Source organism: Terrapene carolina, unplaced genomic scaffold (assembly GCF_002925995.2).
Source record: "Terrapene carolina triunguis isolate 2854851 unplaced genomic scaffold, T_m_triunguis-2.0 Scaffold96, whole genome shotgun sequence".
NCBI lineage: Eukaryota > Metazoa > Chordata > Testudines > Emydidae > Terrapene > Terrapene triunguis.
In genome coordinates, this window is record NW_020664447.1 from 40,823,646 (window position 1) to 40,844,328 (window position 20,683).

A 20,683-nucleotide genomic window follows, 5' to 3' on the forward strand; every position below is an offset into this window, starting at 1 on the left:
AAGTCACTGTAACTCCTTTGACTTCTGTAGCGCTATGCTGATTTGCCCCAGCTGAAGCTCTGGTTTGTAAATGCTTTGTGTTCTGTTCAGAAAAGTTTCAACATCCTTTTAATGTACCAAAAGGTTACGAAGTCTGTCCCCCTAGTTCCAAGTCACATTCTTCAGTGTATTCATAATTAAATGAAAACCAGACTCAATTTTCTTTGTTTTTCTTTCAGCAAAGCAGTATGAAGCATTTTCCCTTTTTTATTTTGGCTAAATGTTAAATATTTCTCCATCCCACCTATTAAAAAATACTTTGCATAAGATGATATAGGCGATGGTTTTGTAAAGGACAAATTTCCTGTGTAAAAAATGCCATAGCTGTTTACTCTTACTTTATTCTGTATTAACTTTGCCCCAAGCTCAGTTTGTACAAAGGAATAAGAACATCTCGACTTATGTCTTCTTGGCCTAGTAAAAGTGACTCAGACATGTCTCCATTACAGCCACTTATTTCAGGGCCGAATTTGGCCCATGATATTCTTTAAAAGCACCACACACAAAGTAGTTAATAAAAATCATTTAAACTATAGCATGTTTCCACCAGCAGCATCTCAGAATCATTTTACTAACTCTCTAAAGCTTATTTCACACACCACTGAAATGTATCTGACCTTGGATAGTAGAATGTGACCCCATTTCTGTGTCCATTTGTTTGAGGCAATGGAAGGAAAGAATATTTTTTCCCACTAAGCCACAACGGGAAGGTAGGTAGAATGGAATACTCCCATTAGAATTTGGCCATGCTACCCTAACTCTTTTCACTCTTGTATGGCCTGGTCTCCAGTGCTGAGCCCACATGGATCCCTTTAACTTCAATGGGAGTTTAAGTGCTCCATACCTCTGAAAATCAGGACTTTCATGACCGCAAGTGGTCAGGGCTTTTGTTTGTAATGTATCTTCCCAAACTCCGCACCTCTGACAACATTCCCGCAACACCATGAGCATCGGCTCAGTACTGAGAGAAGAGTTTCAGAGTGGTAGCCGTGTTAGTCTGTATCAGCAAGAACAACAAGGAGTCCTTGTGGCACCTTAGAGACTAACAAATTTATTTGGGCAGAAGCTTTTGTGGGCTAAAGCCCACTTCATCAGATGCATGGAGTGAAAAAAAGTAGGCAGGTATAAATATCCAGCACATGAAAAGATGGGAGTTGCCTTACCAAGTGGGGGGGAGGGGTCACTGTTAACGAGGCCAATTCAATTAGGGTGGATGTGGCCCATTCCCAACAGTTGACAAGAAGGGGTGAATATCAACAGAGGGAAAATTATTTTTTTGTAGTGACCCAGCCACTGAGAGAAGAGTGTAACTCACTGAACTACCACCGGGATTTCCTGGGAGGTCTCCTATCAACCACTAACCAGGCCCCACCCTTGGAGCTTATAAAACCATAGCCTGAGATTGGTATGGCTGCAAAAACTGGATTTTTTTAATAAAACTTGTTTACAGCTAAGACAATTTGAAATGGACAAGATGAGAAATACACAGATGCCGTATCACTTCATACAATGTAATAGGTAATCAGCAGTGCCTCCGGTAAAATATTGGCAGAACACTGTAACCTACAGCAGGTAGATGATGCAGAAATACTGCCTAGGCAGATTGAACTTCAGAACCGGTGGGTAAACGTCCACTCATGCTGGTTCTCCTCCATGCCATAGCCCTCCGGATGGACTGTAGAATCAGGTCTTTGTTATTGAGGATGTTGTAGCTACTCAGATTTACCAGTTTGTCAAAGTCTTCAGCAGAGTACACCAGTTTTGTAAAATAATATGGTGAGTTATTGTTGGTCAAATTTATATCACCATCCTTCATCTCCAAGGGACTGCGCTTCACCCCTGCAGAGGAAGAGAAAAGCCACCACTGTGAGCTGAATCTTGAATACGAAAGACAGGAAAATGTGTGTCTGGCGCACATAACATTCTCAATAGCAATAGCAGTCACCATTTTCTGTTAAGTGCTAATGACCGGTTAAATAACTGGTCATTAGATGAGGGCTGGTATAAATGGAGCAGTCTGATTGGTCAAAAGGGGATTCTAACTCTGTGGGTATCCTGCGGGCATAAATAGGTGTTTTTTGATGAAGCTAAGTATAATACGTCTGCGTTTCAAACTCTGACTTTAAACCTGATGACAAATCAATGTCAAAAACAGAGAAGGAACAAAAATACATCGGAGGCAGTGGGCCAATTTTTTCCCCTCTCAGTTAAACTGGCATAAATATGAAGTAATTCCATTAATTTCAATGCGCTGGCTTGACATCACACTGAGTGCAGAATTAGGCCTATAGGCCTTTTCTGAACACTACTGGCCTGATTCTCAAGTGCCCCTTCCTTGCACACAATTCCTGCTCAAATTAGCGGGAGCTGCTGGTGCTCGATATTTCTGAAATTCAGGCCATATGGGTCAAATTCTGCCAGCAGGTAAATCCATGCACTGCTACAGGAGGCAGAAAAGAATAAATCAACAGAGTCCAAGCCTGTCGCACATGGAAGAGTGGAAGGGGGCGAGGAGTCTTCTGCATATCAATCTGCCTTCCTCCAGCCATCAGGTATCACATCTTCATTAGAAAGATGAAAGATTTTTCCTGCTTCCTGGAAAAATCATGGAGCAGGTCCTCAAGGAATCAATTATGAAACACTTAGAGGAGAGGAAAGTGATCAGGAACAGTCAGCATGGATTCACCAAGGGGAAGTCATGCCTGACTAACCTAATTGCCTTCTATGATGAGATAACTGGCTCTGTGGATGAGGGGAAAGCAGTGGATGTGTTATTCCTTGACTTTAGCAAAGCTTTTGATACGGTCTCCCACAGTATTCTTGCCGCCAAGTTAAAGAAGTATGGGCTGGATGAATGGACTGTAAGGTGGATAGAAAGCTGGCTAGATCGTCGGGCTCAACGGGTAGTGATCAATGGCTCCATGTCTAGTTGGCAGTCGGTTTCAAGCGGAGTGCCCCAAGGGTCGGTCCTGGGGCCAGTTTTGTTTAATATCTTTATTAATGATCTGGAGGATGGTGTGGACTGCACTCTCAGCAAGTTTGCAGATGACACTAAACTGGGAGGCGTGGTAGATACGCTGGAGGGTAGGGATCAGATACAGAGGGACCTAGACAAATTAGAGGATTGGGCCAAAAAAAACCTGATGAGGTTCAACAAGGACAAGTGCAGAGTCCTGCACTTAGGACGGAAGAATCCTATGCACTGCTACAGACTAGGGACTGAATGGCTAGGTAGCAGTTCTGCAGAAAAGGACCTAGAGGTCACAGTGGACGAGAAGCTGGATATGAGTCAACAGTGTGCTCTTGTTGCCAAGAAGGCTAATGGCATTTTGGGCTGTATAAGTAGGGGCATTGCCAGCAGATCGAGGAACGTGATCGTTCCCCTTTATTCGACATTGGTGAGGCCTCATCTGGAGTACTGTGTCCAGTTTGGGGCCCCACACTACAAGAAGGATGTGGAAATATTGGAAAGAGTCCAGCGGAGGGCAACAAAAATGATTAGGGGGCTGGAGCACATGACTTATGAGGAGAGGCTGAGGGAACTGGGATTGTTTAGTCCCCAGAAGAGAAGAATGAGGGGGGATTTGATAGCTGCTTTCAACTACCTGAGGGGGGGTTCCAAAGAGGATGGAGCTCGGCTGTTCTCAGTGGTGGCAGATGACAGAACAAGGAGCAATGGTCTCAAGTTGCAGTGGAGGAGGTCCAGGGTGGATATTAGGAAACACTATTTCACTAGGAGGGTGGTGAAGCACTGGAATGCTTTACCTAGGGAGGTGGTGGAATCTCCTTCCTTGGAGGTTTTTAAGGCCCGGCTTGACAAAGCCCTGGCTGGGATGATTTAGTTGGGAATTGGTCCTGCTTTGAGCAGGGGGTTGGACTAGATGACCTCCTGAGGTCCCTTCCAACCCTGATATTCTATGATTCTATGATTCTCCAGTTTAACACCATACCCCAAATGTGCCAGTATCCAACAGTCCAATGCTCCTGGTAAGTTTTATTATTTATTTAGCACTTCATATCAGGAAATCCTGTTTACTGCATCCAAGGACTACAGAAACCAAATATTTATGCTTTTGAGTTTGGAGTTACGCTTCCTTCCTCTCATTTTGCAAGAGAATCTAATTTATTTGCAGCCTGAAAGCAACCTGCCCAGATCAAGCCTTGGGGGGATAGCTCAGTGGTTTGAGCATTGGCCTGCTAAACAAGGGTTGTGAGTTCAATCCTTGAGGGGGCCACTTGGGGATCTGGGGCAAAATCAGTACTTGGTCCTGCTAGTGAAAGCAGCGGACTGGACTTGATGTCCTTTCAAGGTCCCTTCCAGTTCTAGGAGATGGGATATCTCCATTACTTATAAATCAATCTAATTTTGTACGATCTCTGCTAGGGCTCTAAACAGGCCATATGTGAGATGTTATCTGCAATACCCACCTGACCCATGTGAAATTGACACCTACACTATGCTTATGAAGTATCAGCTGACTTCCACACTCTAACTTGGATTGTCAGTTTTTCCTGTAAGTTTGATTTCCAGGCTAGGGATACTGAATAATACTATGTAGAATTTCTGGTGATGTGCTAACACTTTGCCTCAAATGGATCTTTTAGTGCTCTAGCATCACGAGCCGCATTTTCTATGCCAACCACCTACATTGTAGATGCCACTGCTTGTTTTTAGCATACAAATGCAGGATTTTCATTTTAAAGGGCCAACTTTTCAAAACTGGCCACCTAGCCAAAATCAAATGATTAAATAAAAAGCTCTCTGGGGTGTCTCCCACTCAGCCAGAAATGAAAATTACCACCTTTAAAGTTGAAATCACTAGACCTCCCATTCCCCAAATGCACACTTTTACAGTTGACCTGTCAGCTTGAAGCCCAGATCTATGAATAAATTACTCTTTGGAGGCAAACCGGTATGACTCATAACTCACAGGTTTGGGCCTCGGGCACTGAGAAGCTAAACTCCTGCATTCCTTCCACACACTCTCAGCTGCTTTTCATTAAGTGAACTGTGAAAGCCTCTGTTTGACCTGCTCTGCTGTGTTCAACAGCTTTGCCTGAACGTGCATTACTCTGTGAAGCTTTCTCTGTCCCCATGGACCGGCTCCAGCCTTCTTCCTAATATGTTGATTACTAACCTGTAAAGTTTCTAAACTGGATTTAGTCACAGTGTATCTGTTTATCCTGTGTTTAACACTAGTATTAGTGTTCCACGGGAAATTATAGTAACAGTGGAGACATTTTTCTTAACCGCTTATTTTTTAGTTGCTCATAACTTTCTCCAAACATTCCTTCTGGGGAAAAGTTTTCCATGCAGTTGTCCCAGAGCAAATGAATTTTTCTTCAAAGCTTGAACAGAATCGATTTAACAATTAGAGTATTTTTCTTTGCGAACTCATCTAAAAAACCCAGTTTGCTTCAGGTCGGATTTGAAATTTTGCACTGAGAGCTCAAAAGGGCTGCAGCTAGAAACCTCAAGCCTGGCTAGCTTCACCATCCTCACTAGGAAAGGCAAATCATTCCAAGGTTGAATAAAATCAATTCATTATTTTAAAAGGTCAGAGTGTTTACAATTGGAATGTCTGCACAGGCATAGATAGAACATTGCCTGTTGCTTTTTTTCAGGGTGTCCCACAGCTGTTTAGAAAACTGGGTACCTACTGAATCCTTCTAGCTTTAAAGTGTCCTTTGCGGCTTAAGGCATCAATTTCAAGACACCTTCTGAGGGAACAGTCTGCTGCTAAAATATCTACAGAGATTTAAGCACAATCTTGGTGCAGAGACTGAGCAGTGCTAGAGGTGGTGCTTGCCTCCCCGTAGGTCATGGGAGCGTCAGGGAGAGAGCAGAGCTGGCCCAGCGCGGATGTACCCATTTACAAGGAGGGGAAGCTGCTACTCTAATATGTTCTTCCCCCAGAGTCCAGGAAGAATTCTAGCTGAGTCAGCCAAAAATTCTCTTATCCCATCCCCCATTACAACCCAGCCCCCTCCACGCTTTTCACATGCAAAAGCCACAGAGCATCATTTATTCTGACATTGTTTGCTAGTGTGCATCAATCTCCATGTGTCTGCTCAAACTTGGCTCTGCCAAAGCTTTTGCTTTTATATGTTAGGTCACTGGAGAGTGCAGTCAAAAAACAGGCACTCAGCCCAGGGAGGACAGAACAGAGGTGAGCAGGACAAATGGGAAATCAGATGGGGGAAGACGGGTCACACAAAGTGTAGTAAAATGATTGTTTCCTGTTGACAATGAACTTACCAGGTTCCTTGTAGTCCTTGAAAGTGTTGTTCACCAATGGGAAGTGGAGCACTGTGGGAGCTCTGGGGTTCTCTGCCTCTGAAAACACGTAACATTCCTTGGGATTCTTCTTGTCTTCCTCACTCAGCTCAATTTTGGGGAATGGGATTCCTTGTGTTTTGCAATATCTGTATGTCATCTCTAATTGCTGGTTAGACACAGAATAAGACCACATTAGAACCCCCACAAAAGACTAGACTAAGGCTTTCCTGTAGCAAGTGACACTGAATTACTCTGAAACCACACAAGGCACAATACTGAATGATACAAACACCCTATACGGCTGCCTGACCAAAAGCCTCCGTGTTATTAAAGTTCAGAGGGTGGGAATTTCCAGCACTGGCTTAACTCTGTTTCCATTGAAGTTGGTGGCAGTTTTAGCCTAGATTTTAGTGGGGGCAGAATTAGGCCAACTCTGAGTGTTTTGAAAATCCCATCCATACTTTATAAACAAACCCCACACAGAGTAATGAAAGGGGCTTGTGGCAAGAGGGAAAAGGGGTTACAATTTTTCTCTATTAGACATAGGACACATCTGAATTTTCCAAAAGTATGGAAATGTCTGAGCCAAGGTGTTTGTTCAGTCCATTATCAAGAGAGGGATGTTCAATGCCAAGGTTTTGTTTCAAGCTCACCCATACTATCCATCCATGGTAGGAACTGTTATAGTAGCTGAAGAGAATCAAGCACTGGCATGTTCCCCTGTGTGTACTTTGTACTTTATCCCATTAGTAAAATGTCCCTGTCCATCTGCTTCTAGGTGCCTTTACAATACTCAGTAAAGCATCATTCTTCATAAACCAATCCAAGGTAAGCAAAATATGGCTCAGGGGTGCAGGCTTCGAGCAGCGCTTCCCTCAAGCGGCTCCCAGAAGCAGCGGCATGTCCCTTCTCTGGCTCCTATGTGGAGGTGCGGTCAGGAGGCTCTGCACACTGCCCCATCCGCAGGCACCACCCCTGCAGCTCCCATTGGAGCACCACGACGTAGCTTCCAGGAGTGGTGCTGCCCCCAACCCAGTGCCCTGGCTGGAGTGCCGGAGCGGAGCCCAGCCACGTGGTGCGGCCCCCAACCCAGCGCCCCGACTGGAGTGCCAGAGCGGGACAAGCCCCACAACCCTGCTCCCCAGCAGGAGCTCTCGGGCTGGCTTAAAACAGCTCACGGGCCGGATCGGGCCCACGGGCCGTAGTTTGCCCACCCCTGAACTAGAACCTAGTGCAGTCTGTGGAGCAAAGATTTACTACACTCCTTGCAAGGAACACTAAATATCTGAGCTACTATGCTCTGGAATGACTGAATTTTCCAGCGGTCTATGTATGTAACTCTAAGCAATTCACTGTGCACTAATCCAACATGGAAATGATTGTGCCATACATATGGAGCCACTCACTGTCAAAATGGAAGGAAAAAGCAGGCTAATTCTCCTCACATTCCTATTAAAGATGTAAAACATAATAGATAACCTCATTTTTTCATGAAACCATGTATGCAGGGGAGGATCTTGATGTAAACTGGAGATAGGCTTTGTTGGAACATTATACCTTCTCTGTGCATTTTTACTGGTGTTTTGGCCATTCTGACTAGTTTGCTCTCCCATGAAGGGGGAAATAATGGGAGTTTCTTGGTGGTTATTAACTAAACACTGTTTAGTTTGGTGGTAAAAGATATTGGACCTAATTCAGCAACTGCTTACAACAGTTCTACATGGGTATTAATTTTCTGACATCAGGAGTTACTCCTCTTTTGTACCACTGTGATAGTGGACTTCAGACTACTGAGTCCAAATCCTATTATAACTGTACTGTTAAAAACAAAATAAAAATGGCAGGCAAGCCTTGTAGGAAAGGTGCTATCAGTGCTACAAGCAATAGTGAATTTGAATCGTCTCACCTGGAACATATTGCCCATCGAGTAATCAAGTGAGATGATGACATCCACGTTCCTCTCTGGCTTGAGAAGCGGTGGGCAACTGGTGTTAATGAAATAGCCAACATCTATTAGGCAGAGATGTTTCTCCCGTGGAGTCAGTTTGTTAGGGGATATATCCAGCACAGTGTCTGAAAGATAACTGCATTTTAATCACTGTATCACTAGGAACAATGGACTATTTTCTAAGAACAAGAAAAAACAAAAAGACAAGAGAGTATTAAGTGGTAGCTTGCAGTAATTTTAATACTGTTGTAACATGCTTTTCAACTCCTCCTAATTGCCTCCTGAGGTTATGTTCCCTCTATATCTGACCCCTCAACTAGTTTCTTTTAATACTACTCTTCACAACATAACGTCTAGAGTAGTTTTCTCCTGTCTCGCCTTCCTACCTCTTCTCCATTCTCTGTTTTAATATATCACATGGGAGAGAATGTCTTTTGAACTTTTGCTTTTGCAATCTCAGAACAAGAGATCCTTCTCTCTGCTTGAAAATCAGAATGTAACCTGTCTAGTGTAATTCTCAAATCCAAATATTTGCAAGTTACCTTTTCTTGCATTCTTATGTTTCTAACAGCAACAAAATATCATAGTTCAAATGTACAGCATCTCTTATCCAAGGATCTTATAGTACTTATGAAAATTAATTAAGCCTCACTATTCCTAAAAAGTAGGTAAATATTACTAGATGGATTTTACAGAAGGGTAAACTGAGGCATGCAGAGATATAAGGCCCAGATCCTGATATCTTGAGTAGCACATCACTCCACCAGTAGTCCAGTCCATTTGGCTTCCCCATTCTAAGTCTATTACCATTCCCTGGCGGTAAATGCCATTATCTTACTCCCTGGGAGTAAGGCACTATTCAGCATGAGTAAGGATATCAGAATATGATCCTAAATGATTTGCCCAGGGTCACAAAATGAGAGACTGGCAAAGCCAGGAACAGAACCCTGGAGCCCTGACTAGTTTGTAGTCAGAAGCAGGAGTTAACAGCTAGATCACACAGCTGCTTTATGTAATTTTTAGTATATTTCATTTCTGCTGACCTGTCTGCCATAGAAACATACAATAGAGTTGATTTAAAATATGTATAACAACTGTAAGGTGTTCCACATTTTGGAATGCATCTTTGACAGCATCTTGAAGTAATAACTTATGTTTCCATATCCCACTGTTAAAATTAGCAAATAATTCTGTAAAAATGTAACATTCACGGCTGCTAGGAATTCAAGATCCTGATTTAATGAGACAAAGTCACTTGCTGATTCACACACCAAAAGCAGGAAGGGGGTTTACGTTTCAGTTCCTTTTGGTTGGGTGTATATTATTAATTTAAAATTCCACCCCCAACCCAAACCCCCATCTGCATATCACTGTGTTGAAAGTGTCCTGTACTTACTTTTCACTGGAAATCTGAATTAAAGTAAGCACTTCATTGGGAGAGTCCCCTCTTATATATTCAAACTCAAAAAGAGCTTTAAATAAATCTTTCCCATTAAAATCCCTCAAGGGAGTCAACTGGAGTCATTAATTATTTCACAGTGTGAAATTCCCTGTTCTCATTTCACAAATTTACCACAGCAAAAATGAGGCCATTCATGAGCTCTCTTCTTCCCTCTCCAACCACCACCTGGCTGATAAAAAAGTCGAGTTAAACCCAGGCCTGAGGTTTCAGGTAGGTCTAATCTAAAGAAAACTCTTTAAAATAAAATAAACTGCACCTAGAAAGCCTACCCTTATAACTCATAACACTCACATAGTTTGGTGAACTAGGGGTCACCAAATAAAATGAATAGGCAGCAGGTTTAAAAGAAACAAAAGGAAGTTTTTTTCACACAGCGCACATTCAACCTGTGGAACTCCTTGCCAGAGGATTTTGTGAAGGCCAAGACCTTAACAGGGTTCAAAAAAGAACTAGATAAGTTCATGGAGGATAGGTCCATCAATGGCTATTAGTCAGGATGGGCAGGGATGGTGTTGCTAGCCTCTGTTTGCCAGAAGCTGGGAATGGGCAACAGGGGAGGGATCACTTGATGATGACCTGTTCTGTTCATTCCCTCTAGGGCACCTGGCATTGGCCACTGTTGGAAGACCGGATACTGGGCTAGATGGACCTTTGGTCTGACCCAGTAGAGTCAGTCTTATGTTCTTATATCATTCCTGCACATGTAGATGACCTCTCCTCCTGCCTCTGTTCTAAAAATGGGCTCTTGGACCTAACCTTTTATTGGCTTCACTGAAGTAGCAAAAAGAGGTTGCAACACCTGATCAATTGTTCACTCTTCCTACAACAGACTGCGTGCTTTCCTCCATGCCGCGCCTTATGCATGGGACACCTGCCCTGAACTAATCTGCAAGGCTACTATGCTCTCCTCCTGCAAATCCCTCCTCAAGACCCATTCCTACTAGGTTGCCTTCACAAATATTCCAGCTGATGATGCTCTTGATACTGTTTATTTGATTGTATGTTTTATCCCTCTCCCCCCACACTTCAGATGTTGCTGGTTTTCTTAGGATGTGAGCTCTTTGGGACAGGGACTCTCTCATGTTGTGCATTTGGAAAACACCTAGCACGTTGTGGGCTCTACCTGAATCCAACTGACAACAGCAGCAGAAGGATCTGCCACTGCCAGCAAGGCTGAGGGTACAATGGCAGCCAGAGTTGGACAGGTGGGAGCCAGAACCTGCAAGGAGCTTGGAGGTACACAGGGGTCAACCTCATCCTCTTGCCTGCATTCCAGGGATAAGGTCCCAGAGTGGCTGGTTCACCAGGCACAAAGGCAGCATATACAGGCAGATTCATATTTTCAGCCGACCCATTCACTCATCTCTAACACATAATGACTTGTTACGTTTTTGTTATTGCCATTAGTCATATCCCTTGACCTGAGATGATACCTCAAAAGTGCAGCTAATGTTTAGTTGCAGTTACCTTTCCATTCAATAAATCCTTTCTGTTGGAGATAGTCCTTGTAAAATTCTAGGCCTCTCAAGAAGTTATGAGTCTCTTCCAGTAGCGGGCGGGTGGTTAGAATGTCGTTAAAGATTTCGCAAAGGTTCCCTGATATGGAACATGGAGACTTGATGACAATGGAAGAGTCATCAGAAGCATTATTTTCTCTACCTGGGAAATAGAAAAAGGAGGGTAAGAGAGAACTTTGACAAAGAATATGGAATGTTCCTTTCTTGGGCTCATCACCCTCTCTGTCTACTTCGTGGGTCAACGCTCTTCTTGTTTCTTTGTCTGTGCACCTCTCACTCTCTTTCTCTCTCTCTCTCTCACACACACACACACACACACACACACACACACTTTAATGAAACAGTTGATCATATTTGATTCTTTTTTATTTAAAGAACAATTTCCAACTTCTAGTCTTTCAAATGACATGCTTGCTTCATAGCCCTGCTGACAGCCTGACATCACCAATTGCCCCACCCTTTGCATAGTCACAGTTGAAGTGAACTAGTGGTTTGAGAGCAAAATTAAAACTAATCAAAACATTTTAAATTAGCACTTAAATATGGCTGGGTTCAACAGGATGAGATTGGAAGGGTCACCAGGTGAATGGAAAGGTGAGTGATAAGTTGTTTTTGGCTAGTAGGATGATACTAGCACTTTAGGATTCTTGGTCCTATTTGATTTTGGTCCTATTTTGATCTTTACAAGAGTTTCCATTTCAATTGTTTAAAAGACACAAAAATAAGGCAAGGGCAGTGCTACTGACCCAGCGCCATTACCGAATATGAAACAATGGCAACACAATAGTGGTCAGCTGAGGAAGAGGCAGACAAAAGGTTACACTATAATATACTGGTATCAGAGTCCTACATGGCCTCCGTGCAGAATGAACTCATTTCTGTCACAAGGGGAAGACTCCCATACTATCACAATGCTATCGGAGTAAATCTGATATAAGTGAAAATCATACTGGGGGATCCACTGGTAACCACAGTGGAATGACAGAATACAAGTAATGCACTGGTGTTTAGAGAGTTTGTGAGGGTTCATTAGCAGAAGTAGGAGAAATGTATCTTCTCCTAATCCTCTCCTTGATAATGGCAACTACGTGGTCTGTTAAGGCAAGAATATATGTTGATCTTAAAATGCTTTAAACTCTTACCCATATCTACCATGTCTTTGGCCCAGTGGTCCCAGAATTCATCTGAATTTGAGGACCAGTATAAGCAATCCAGCAAATTCCGAGTAAAAACATTAGTCCAGATACCTGCAAGTCCAACCACATGAGAGAAACACCATATCAGCTCAAGTTAACCAGTGGTTTATCTCATCTGGATAAAAATGTCATGAATTTTTACTTACAAGAACCCATGTTGAGTATAATTAAGTAGTCTGAGTTGATTGTGCTGTAACATAGTGCCCTAGATAAAATAGCAAATCTGGGACTTCGGCTACAAAGATTGACAGAGCTCAGACAAGAAAAGCTCCTCCTCAGATGCTGGTGAACATTGCATTCTCTCACTCTACTGGAGGGCAGCAAAGTACAGACTTCACCCACCCAAAAGAGCTCTTCTAATGCCCGTGTGTATTAGTGGAGATAGAGGGTATAATATTGACAAAAAGGTGTGATGAAGCAGAATGAACCTAAGACCCTTCTGTGAACTGGTCTTTGGGTCAGTAATAGACCAGCAGAGCACAATGTAGTGAATCTATTATTAGTAACATCTGCTAAGGGTGTAGCTGTTGTTGCTCTTTCCATCGGGCTGAAGAGAGTGAGAGGGCACCAGCAGGGGAAGATTTGGGGGTGGATGCTAGGATGGCAGTTGGGAGGCATGGGGCACAGAAGCAAGGTGTCTGGGACTGTGGGAGCAGCCTGGTGTTGAAGGCAGTTGAGGAACAGCATTGAGCTCCACCAGGTGTGAGGGCTAATAAGGCCTTAGCAACAGAAGCACATACGGAGGTTGCCTCAGCCGTGGCACACCTAGCATGGTTTCAGGTACTGTTTCAAGAGAGATGGCTACCACAGCACTGCAGAGACCCCACAGGGGCAGCATTTACTATGTAAATGAGACCCAGAGACATCTGCTGCTCCCCAACAGCGCGCTTTTCTCTTGCATGAAATCACCAGCACCCAAGAGGGAGTTATCTAATCAAGTGTTATTACTTCTATTTATAAATGAAGGCATGTATCTGTTCAATGGGAATTTGACAGGTAAAGGATCAGATTGTGAGGACTTGTGTAGGTGTATTGGGGTGCAAGGAGTTCCCACTTCTTGTGCCCTCAATGCAGGATTTGTTCCCTCCATGCACACACATAAGAGGCCAAACTCAATCATGGTGCGACTGCCAGTGTTGCCATCTCTTGCAATGAGAGTAAGACAGTTTTAGCCCCTAGTGGAGCCAGTTAGTGGTGCCAGAAGCTCCTGCCCTTGCATGGATTTCAGCCCTGCTTAAAGGGGGGGAACCCATTCTGATTGGCTGCCTTCCCCACATGCCTGCCTCCTGGGGAAGAGCAACCAATGATGGCTCTCTCCCCTCAAGAGTCAAGAGGAGTTTGGGGGTAGGGCAGGGGAAAGTTGACACCATTGTCACAGGAGAAGAGGGAGCAGAAAGACCCCAGCAGCTCAGGGTGACTCTGCTTCCTCCTCCCTTCCCATGAAAAATGGATTGGCTCTGTTGGCTGCTCCTCCCCCTCCATCCCTGTGCCACCAGGTCTGGGAAAGGGGTGAAGAATCCCTGGAGCTGCAGGAGGACCAGAGGTAGACAGATGGGCAAGGGGCAGATGTAGGAATGGTGGGACAGAAGTGATGAGGGGCTGGGAATGCATCACTAATTGGTGGTCTATGGGATGGGCAGGTGTGGGGGCTGGTAGGGGAGAATGGACGTGGGGGCTCGTAAGTACATAATTCATTTCTGGGCTGGGGGGTGGGTAGATGTGGGGCTGCAGGGCACAGAATTAATTATTTAGAAATTTGGGGTTTGAGGAAAAGCTGGAATCTCTGCGAGAGCCAAAACCAGCCAACTCTGTATTTGGAAGAGTTGGCAACTCTGATCGTGTCAGTGGGGGAGGGGGCAGGGGGAGTTCAAAAATCAAAAGATAGATCAAAAACACAATATAATTTTTTTAAACTCTCATTATTTTAGGGAGACCGAATCATGATTTTTGAACTTTTGAGGTTGGCAGTACTCGACTCCATTGGATCTGGGTAAATTTGACCCTAGGAGTCTGGCTGTTTAGGACTGCAATATATAGGCCAGTGGCTAGCGAGTGCCACATTTATGTTCTCTATGGTGTTTTCATTAGGCTATATTCCATGAATAATAGGTCACCTTCCAGAAAGCAGATCCGAGACTCTGGGAGTTTCTTCACCAACCTCCCCATGAAGAACTCACTGTCAAAATTTTCTGATCGAATGAAGGCTCCATATTTCTGGAATCCCACCTCGTAAGGTGAGAACTCCACCCATTCTACAAAAGGATTGACACACAAGGTTTTTATTATAATGGTAAGAGAGTAGGAAAAGAAAATGAGACTTACGCAGATGGATAAAGCAATTCACAAATCGAACAATTTTGCTCCTCCCAGCTCCTCTGTGCTGACAGTAGCTTGTATACGATAAGCTCTACTACCCTCTTCATTAACATTTGGAGCTGATGTACATGGAGACTAAATTGGTTTCTCATCTCAGGAAAATACTGTCTCTCCAAATAAGAGTTGAGAGACCCATTGATGAAGCCCTGGGTGGAAGCCCAGGATTGAATGAATCTGGATACTCTGACATAGAGGCCAATTGGTGCCAACTGGCAACGGGTTCACTGTTGTGTAACAGCAACTCCTAACAGGCCTGACAAACTCATTACCCCAACACACCGCTTTCATGGTATTTATCCATAAACCACCTCATGTAAGATCTTACATGAAAGCCAGGATCATGCTGATCATTAATATTATTGTGAAATGTCTGTGTGGCTATTATATAAAAAGTTGCGTATGCATAATGAAAACATGCTCCTAACGTCTGAATCAAAGTATGGTTGACAAATGTTTTTTTTCCCAGATAAAGGGTATATATCCACCTATCTATCTTGGTTCACGTGTAGCATTGTAAGTCAACACAATTGAAGCCCTATTTACATATAAAGTCAACAGGGAGATGGAAAGTCAACAGGGAGGCAAGACATCAGAGACTGAACCACAGGCAGTTGTCCTGACTCTGGGGACAAACAATGAACTTTGGTGACATAAGGAGAAGGCAAAAAGACACCCCTTGATCCTGCACTTGTGGAAGGCAATGCAGTTACATTTGTGAAAATGGGATCCCAACCTGCCCTGCTTGGAAACACGGTAAAGAACATTTAGGTGACATAAGACTGCTTTTAGACTGATGGTTACTCTGTTAAAGTTAAGTTTAGTCTCCAGAAAGCAGGTATTTTGTTTTATATCTAACCTTTCTGTTACCATTATCCTTACTCACTATCTCTTAAATCTTAACCTTTGATAATAAACTTAAGATAGATTGTTTTCACTAGAAATCTCAGTGCTGTGATGTTATACAAGAACTGGTCCTGGGTTGAATCAGACAAGCTGCTGTGCACATGGTTCCCTTGGGGACAGAATAACCTAGTATTTCTGTGAGTGTTCAGTGGATAAGGGCTGGACTCTACAATGAAATGATTCAAATGGGGGGTCAGGGACTAGGGTGAATCTAATGTTAAGCTGCAAGGCAAAGTAAGTGCTGGCACAGCCCACGGGAGACTGTTTTGGCGCTTAACAAGGTGACTCACATTCCTGAGCATGCTGAGAACCATCACAGATGCTAAGGCCAAGATTTTCAAAAAATGTGCGCCTAACATTGGACTTCAAAGCCCAGATTCAGGCTTCTAAATAAGATCAGATCATTGCCTGTTTAGATATTTATATGGCCCTCCTCACAGTAGTATCCAAGGGCAGTAGAGAAGTACTCTCCTGATTTTACAGATGGGGAACTAAAACACAAGGCACATTAAGTGATTTGCCCAAGGTTACACAAAGTCTGTGGCTCAGCTGGAAACTACACTCCAGTCTCTACATCCAAGTTCCCTGTCCATGTCCAAGTGCCCTATCCACTAAATCATCTCCTCTCATCTTCAAAAGTAATGAGCACCCAGCAGTTCCCAAGTAAGGACAAATTCCTTTCTCACTCCAGTAAAAGGTGAACCTTCCAGAACTGGTGCTGAGCAGGAGGGGATTTTTTCCCTTCTCAAAATCTCTTTAGCCTCTCTGACCCATAAGGAATTGAATTCAGAAACACGGGTAAAGCTTGGAACACTTACCTCTAAATTTAAAAGTGCTGATTTGTTCCGCTTTGACATTGAGGATTGCATAGAGAGGCAAGGGATTCTGACCCTGATCCACAGCCTTGCGCTGGTCTGAGAGTTTACTCTCCTCTGGCTAATGAAGGAGACACAAAATATCACAAAAAGCATAAGGAAAATTGAAACAAACAATCTGAAATGCAGTAAGAAGAAGCTGCCAACAGTCTACCTGGGCAGCATAAATAGATGTGTTAATACCAAATGCATGAATCTATTGGACGTATTTTCAGAAGTGGCCTCCAAATCTCTGCCTGGATTTCTGCCTGGATTTTTTTTGACACTAGGTAACATTTTCAAAAGCATCTAAGTGATTTAGGCACCTAACTCCTATTGACCTTTAATGAGGCAGAGGCAAATTTGCAGAAGTTATTAGTGATTTTGGTGACTCAGCTTTTGAGTGCCCAACCGCAGACACCTTTAAAGGCGGCTGATTTTCAGAAGATGGTTGCTCAGCACCTTTCGAAAATCAGTTGGGCACTCAAAAACTGAGGCACTCAAAATCACTAGATGCTTTGGAAAATCTTAAGTCACCTTTGAACATAGGACTTAGGCACTTTGGTGAACTTTATCCACCTCTATTTCTGAACAGTTATATTTTAGGAGACTATATGTTTGCACGCACCCACATTGTCATTAAAGACTCAAAGAAACAGAGAAATCATTTTCCTTAGCTATGGCATAGCAGGTACATGCTCCAGGAAGCACTGTACGTACCTCATCATGTAAAAACGCTTCCTGAACAAGTGACCACAGCTCTGTAAAAGATGAGACGTGTCCTCCTTTTGCCCTCTTAATCATCTCTTTGTGATAATATTTAAGATGCTCCATGGAAATAACATTCATCTTGCACTTCATCACCTGTTTCTTTGCTAGACTGATTGGCCCTTCCAGAGTTTTCTGTGACCAGTCGGCATTTTTGTACAGGTTGGTCATGGTCCTGAAGCAAAGTGGTGATGTTAACAAAACAAGAATCGGTTTAATAATAAAAACACATTACATTTACCTAGTGTCTTCCACTCAAAGACATCAAGGCACTTTACAAACTTTGATGAATTAAACCTCACAACACTTCTATGAAGCAGGTGAGAACTATTTATGGATGTTCTTGGTTTACAGTATTCAGATCCAGATCCAGTGTTCCTCGAAGAGCTTGGGGGTGTTTGGATCTGAGGGCTTGGATTGGGCCCCGTGTCCAGAATTGCTATTCCTATTTTGCCGATGGAGAAACCCGGAGAGTTGTTAAGCATTTGCTCCTAACCCCTTGGACTCAGTGCAGGGTTTATACTGACTGCACTGGGAGCAGGATTCCTGTCCTAAATACATCTGGTTGGAACATTTATGACAAAAATGAAATTTTCACTGCAATATGCTGTTTCAGCAAAGCCAAAACGTTTCATGAAGCCATATCAGTTTTTCTGGTTTTCATCAGGAAGGAGAAGGAAGAAAGTGAGACAGAGAGTGTGCTTTCTTATAGCCTATAGTCTGGTTAGGGCACTGGCCTGCACTGTGGGAGACCCCGGTTCAAAGTCCGTGCCTGATTCAGTGTGATCTGGGATGAAAAACTGTTCTAACTTAGGCAGATCTGGGACTTGAACCTGGGTCTCCCAAGCCAGTGACCTAAACACTCCACCGCCTAAAAAAAAATCAGGTTTCAATCCAAAAACAGACATTTCAATATAATTCCATTTTCACAAAAATAGTCAAAAAGTTTTGCTTTTGTTCCAGCACAGAATGACACCAAATTTCAAAACCTCAAAAGTTTCTGCAAAACAGAACTGTCATCCTGTGATCAGCTCCAATCCTAAATGACTTCCCCAAATTTACCAAAGAGTCAGTGGCAGAGCCAGGATTGGAAGCCTCTGTTTATATACATGACTTAGGCTATGTCTACGCTACCGTGGTAAGTCGACCTCAGTTACGCAACTCCAGATACGTGAATAACATAGCTGGAGTCAATTTAGTTTAGGTTGATTTACTGCAGTGTCTACACTACACTAGGTCGATGGGAGACACTCTCTCGTCGACTTACCTTACTCTTCTCATTCCAGGTGGAGTACCAGGATTGACCAGAGAGCGATCTGCAGTCAATTTAGCAGGTCTTCACTAGACCCACTAAATTGACCCCCAGTGCATCAATCGTTGGCGCATCAATCCGGCAGTAGTGTAACCATAGCCTTAGGCTGGGAATATACAAAAGTGATGGGGAAGAGCAGAGAGTATCTCTGTGTGAGGGCAAGTAGAACCTCCTAAGGCTTTCTACAATGATTTGTGTTCTTTTAGAAGAGAGGGGTTGAAAAAGAGACAAAACTTGGAGAGATTTAGCAGTCCTAAACTGAAATTGTTTTAAAAGCCAACTCCAAGTTTTAGCAATGGACTAGGAGCATTCAAGAACATGAAGGATCTAAACAAGTTACAAGCATTTGTCACTGCACTGTCAAATGTCAGAGTCACAGCCATTCTGGAGCTGTAATTAAAAATAAATAAATAAAGCCCCTCTCTTGTCCTCACCATGTTGAGCCAGAAGTACCAGTGAGATAGGTAGCACAGTCCAAGAGATTCAGCTTCTGGAGACCTAAGAGGTGGCCATACATTGCTGACATTGCCCTGACACTTCCTCCTGTTGCCATGACAGCTATCACTGGGATCTGTTGAAAACAAACATTAACCTTAACATTTAGCTACCTGCCTACCCAGAAAAGACAACTGAAGATCTGGGGTTGGAGTCAGTGGATATTCTCGGAGAAAGCTTAAATAGAGCCAATGTTTAGTCAGTCCTCAGGAGAGTCATCTTATTCATTGATGTTAGTGAGGAGTGAACCTCAAAAAGTATGTGGGTTCCATTAGTCTCAACTGAACCCTAAAAAAGTTTAAAATTTTGAATAAACATGCAAAGTCTCCTCCTTCTCCTCACCCATTATCAGTGGCACTGTGATGATTTATACCAGATTAGAATTTGTCCCTTAGCATCAAGAAAATTTTTAAAAGATCTAATAATGAAAGAATTCAAGGAAGTCATGGTCTGCTTAGTGAGGTAAGAGCAAGAGGTGTGGAGGAGGGAGAGAAACAATACATTCATCAAATGAAATTATTCTTTATTAATTATTTACTTAACTCTAACAAAAACACATCTAGAAATGGAAGTGTTAAATTCAAAATTCATCCTGGTTCTTAGCAGCAAAGCAGATACTGTGGAATAACAAGAATTTTTTGTGAAAAATCAAAACCAGAAAAATTTCAATTCAGAAGTGCAGGCAGGACGTCTTATGGGAGTTGAATTTCTGGGGCCTCATGCCCCCATTCTCCTCTATGGACCAGGGTCCCTGGCTGGACGACACTTCCCATTTTTGGCCAGCTCTAATATTAAAGCTGGACATACAAGGCAGCATTTTTAAACACTACTTAGTGTGCATAATTCCAAGATCCTTAATCATTTTTAAATACGGCACTTTGGGGTTCTGTTTCAGCTCCATTAAAATCAATGGATTTGCCTGCAACATAGAAAGGCTGAAGATGAAATTCACTGGGAACCGCACAGATTCAGACTCACCATATCTGAAATATATTTTCCTCTCCCATAACCTCACCCCAGTCACAGGACTGACTGACTCACAAACCTCATGCTCATGCAGATCTCTCCTCAGCTGAAGAACCTTTTTCAAGGCACTAGCAACCACCTTCTTCCTTTTCTGCAAGAAATCTTGCTCCTCTTCACACAGATTGTACCCTAAACGCACATCTAGACTTTCTGGGCTGGAACATACATAATGATATGTAATCACACAGGCCCAGATCAGCTTATTAAAATTTAAACATACATTTTCAGCAACTAAGTTCTATAAAGAATCATGATTCACCATTCAGATTTACAGACACACAAACCAGTCCCACAGCCTCAGAGCAAACAACTGACATTAGCCTCTTCACGCTTTTGCACTGACTTGAAAACCTTTCTATGTTTTTCACTAGAAAGTCCAGTGAGATGAATGGAATTTCAGCACATATCTGGCAGGACCAGCCTGACAACAAGCTTATTCTCCAAGCATATCTGGTATTTCAGTCATTGAAAGATAGCTAAGCTGGAGAGAAATCTCTTCATGCCTCT

General features: G+C 43.1%; 1 protein-coding gene across 3 annotated transcripts in view; it reads right to left on the reverse strand.

The window, feature by feature from the left end:
* Positions 1-1,349: 1,349 nt before the first annotated feature.
* The window catches only part of LOC112104871 (cytosolic phospholipase A2 beta-like), a 28,164-nt gene continuing 8,830 nt past the window's right edge, over positions 1,350-20,683 (reverse strand). For 2 of the 3 annotated variants that reach the window (XM_024197435.2, XM_024197438.2), the window contains 10 exons: positions 20,196-20,331; positions 19,090-19,226; positions 17,296-17,518; positions 16,540-16,657; positions 14,557-14,694; positions 12,389-12,493; positions 11,197-11,388; positions 8,226-8,392; positions 6,299-6,485; positions 1,350-1,878 (listed from right to left, as the gene is read on the reverse strand). In XM_024197435.2, the coding sequence (XP_024053203.1) occupies positions 1,634-1,878; positions 6,299-6,485; positions 8,226-8,392; positions 11,197-11,388; positions 12,389-12,493; positions 14,557-14,694; positions 16,540-16,657; positions 17,296-17,518; positions 19,090-19,226; positions 20,196-20,331 (1,648 nt within the window). In that variant the 3' untranslated portion in view covers positions 1,350-1,633. Of the gene's footprint in view, positions 1,879-6,230; positions 6,486-8,225; positions 8,393-11,196; positions 11,389-12,388; positions 12,494-14,556; positions 14,695-16,539; positions 16,658-17,295; positions 17,519-19,089; positions 19,227-20,195; positions 20,332-20,683 lie in introns of those variants that run through there. The other variant, XM_024197437.1, reaches the window with a different exon arrangement.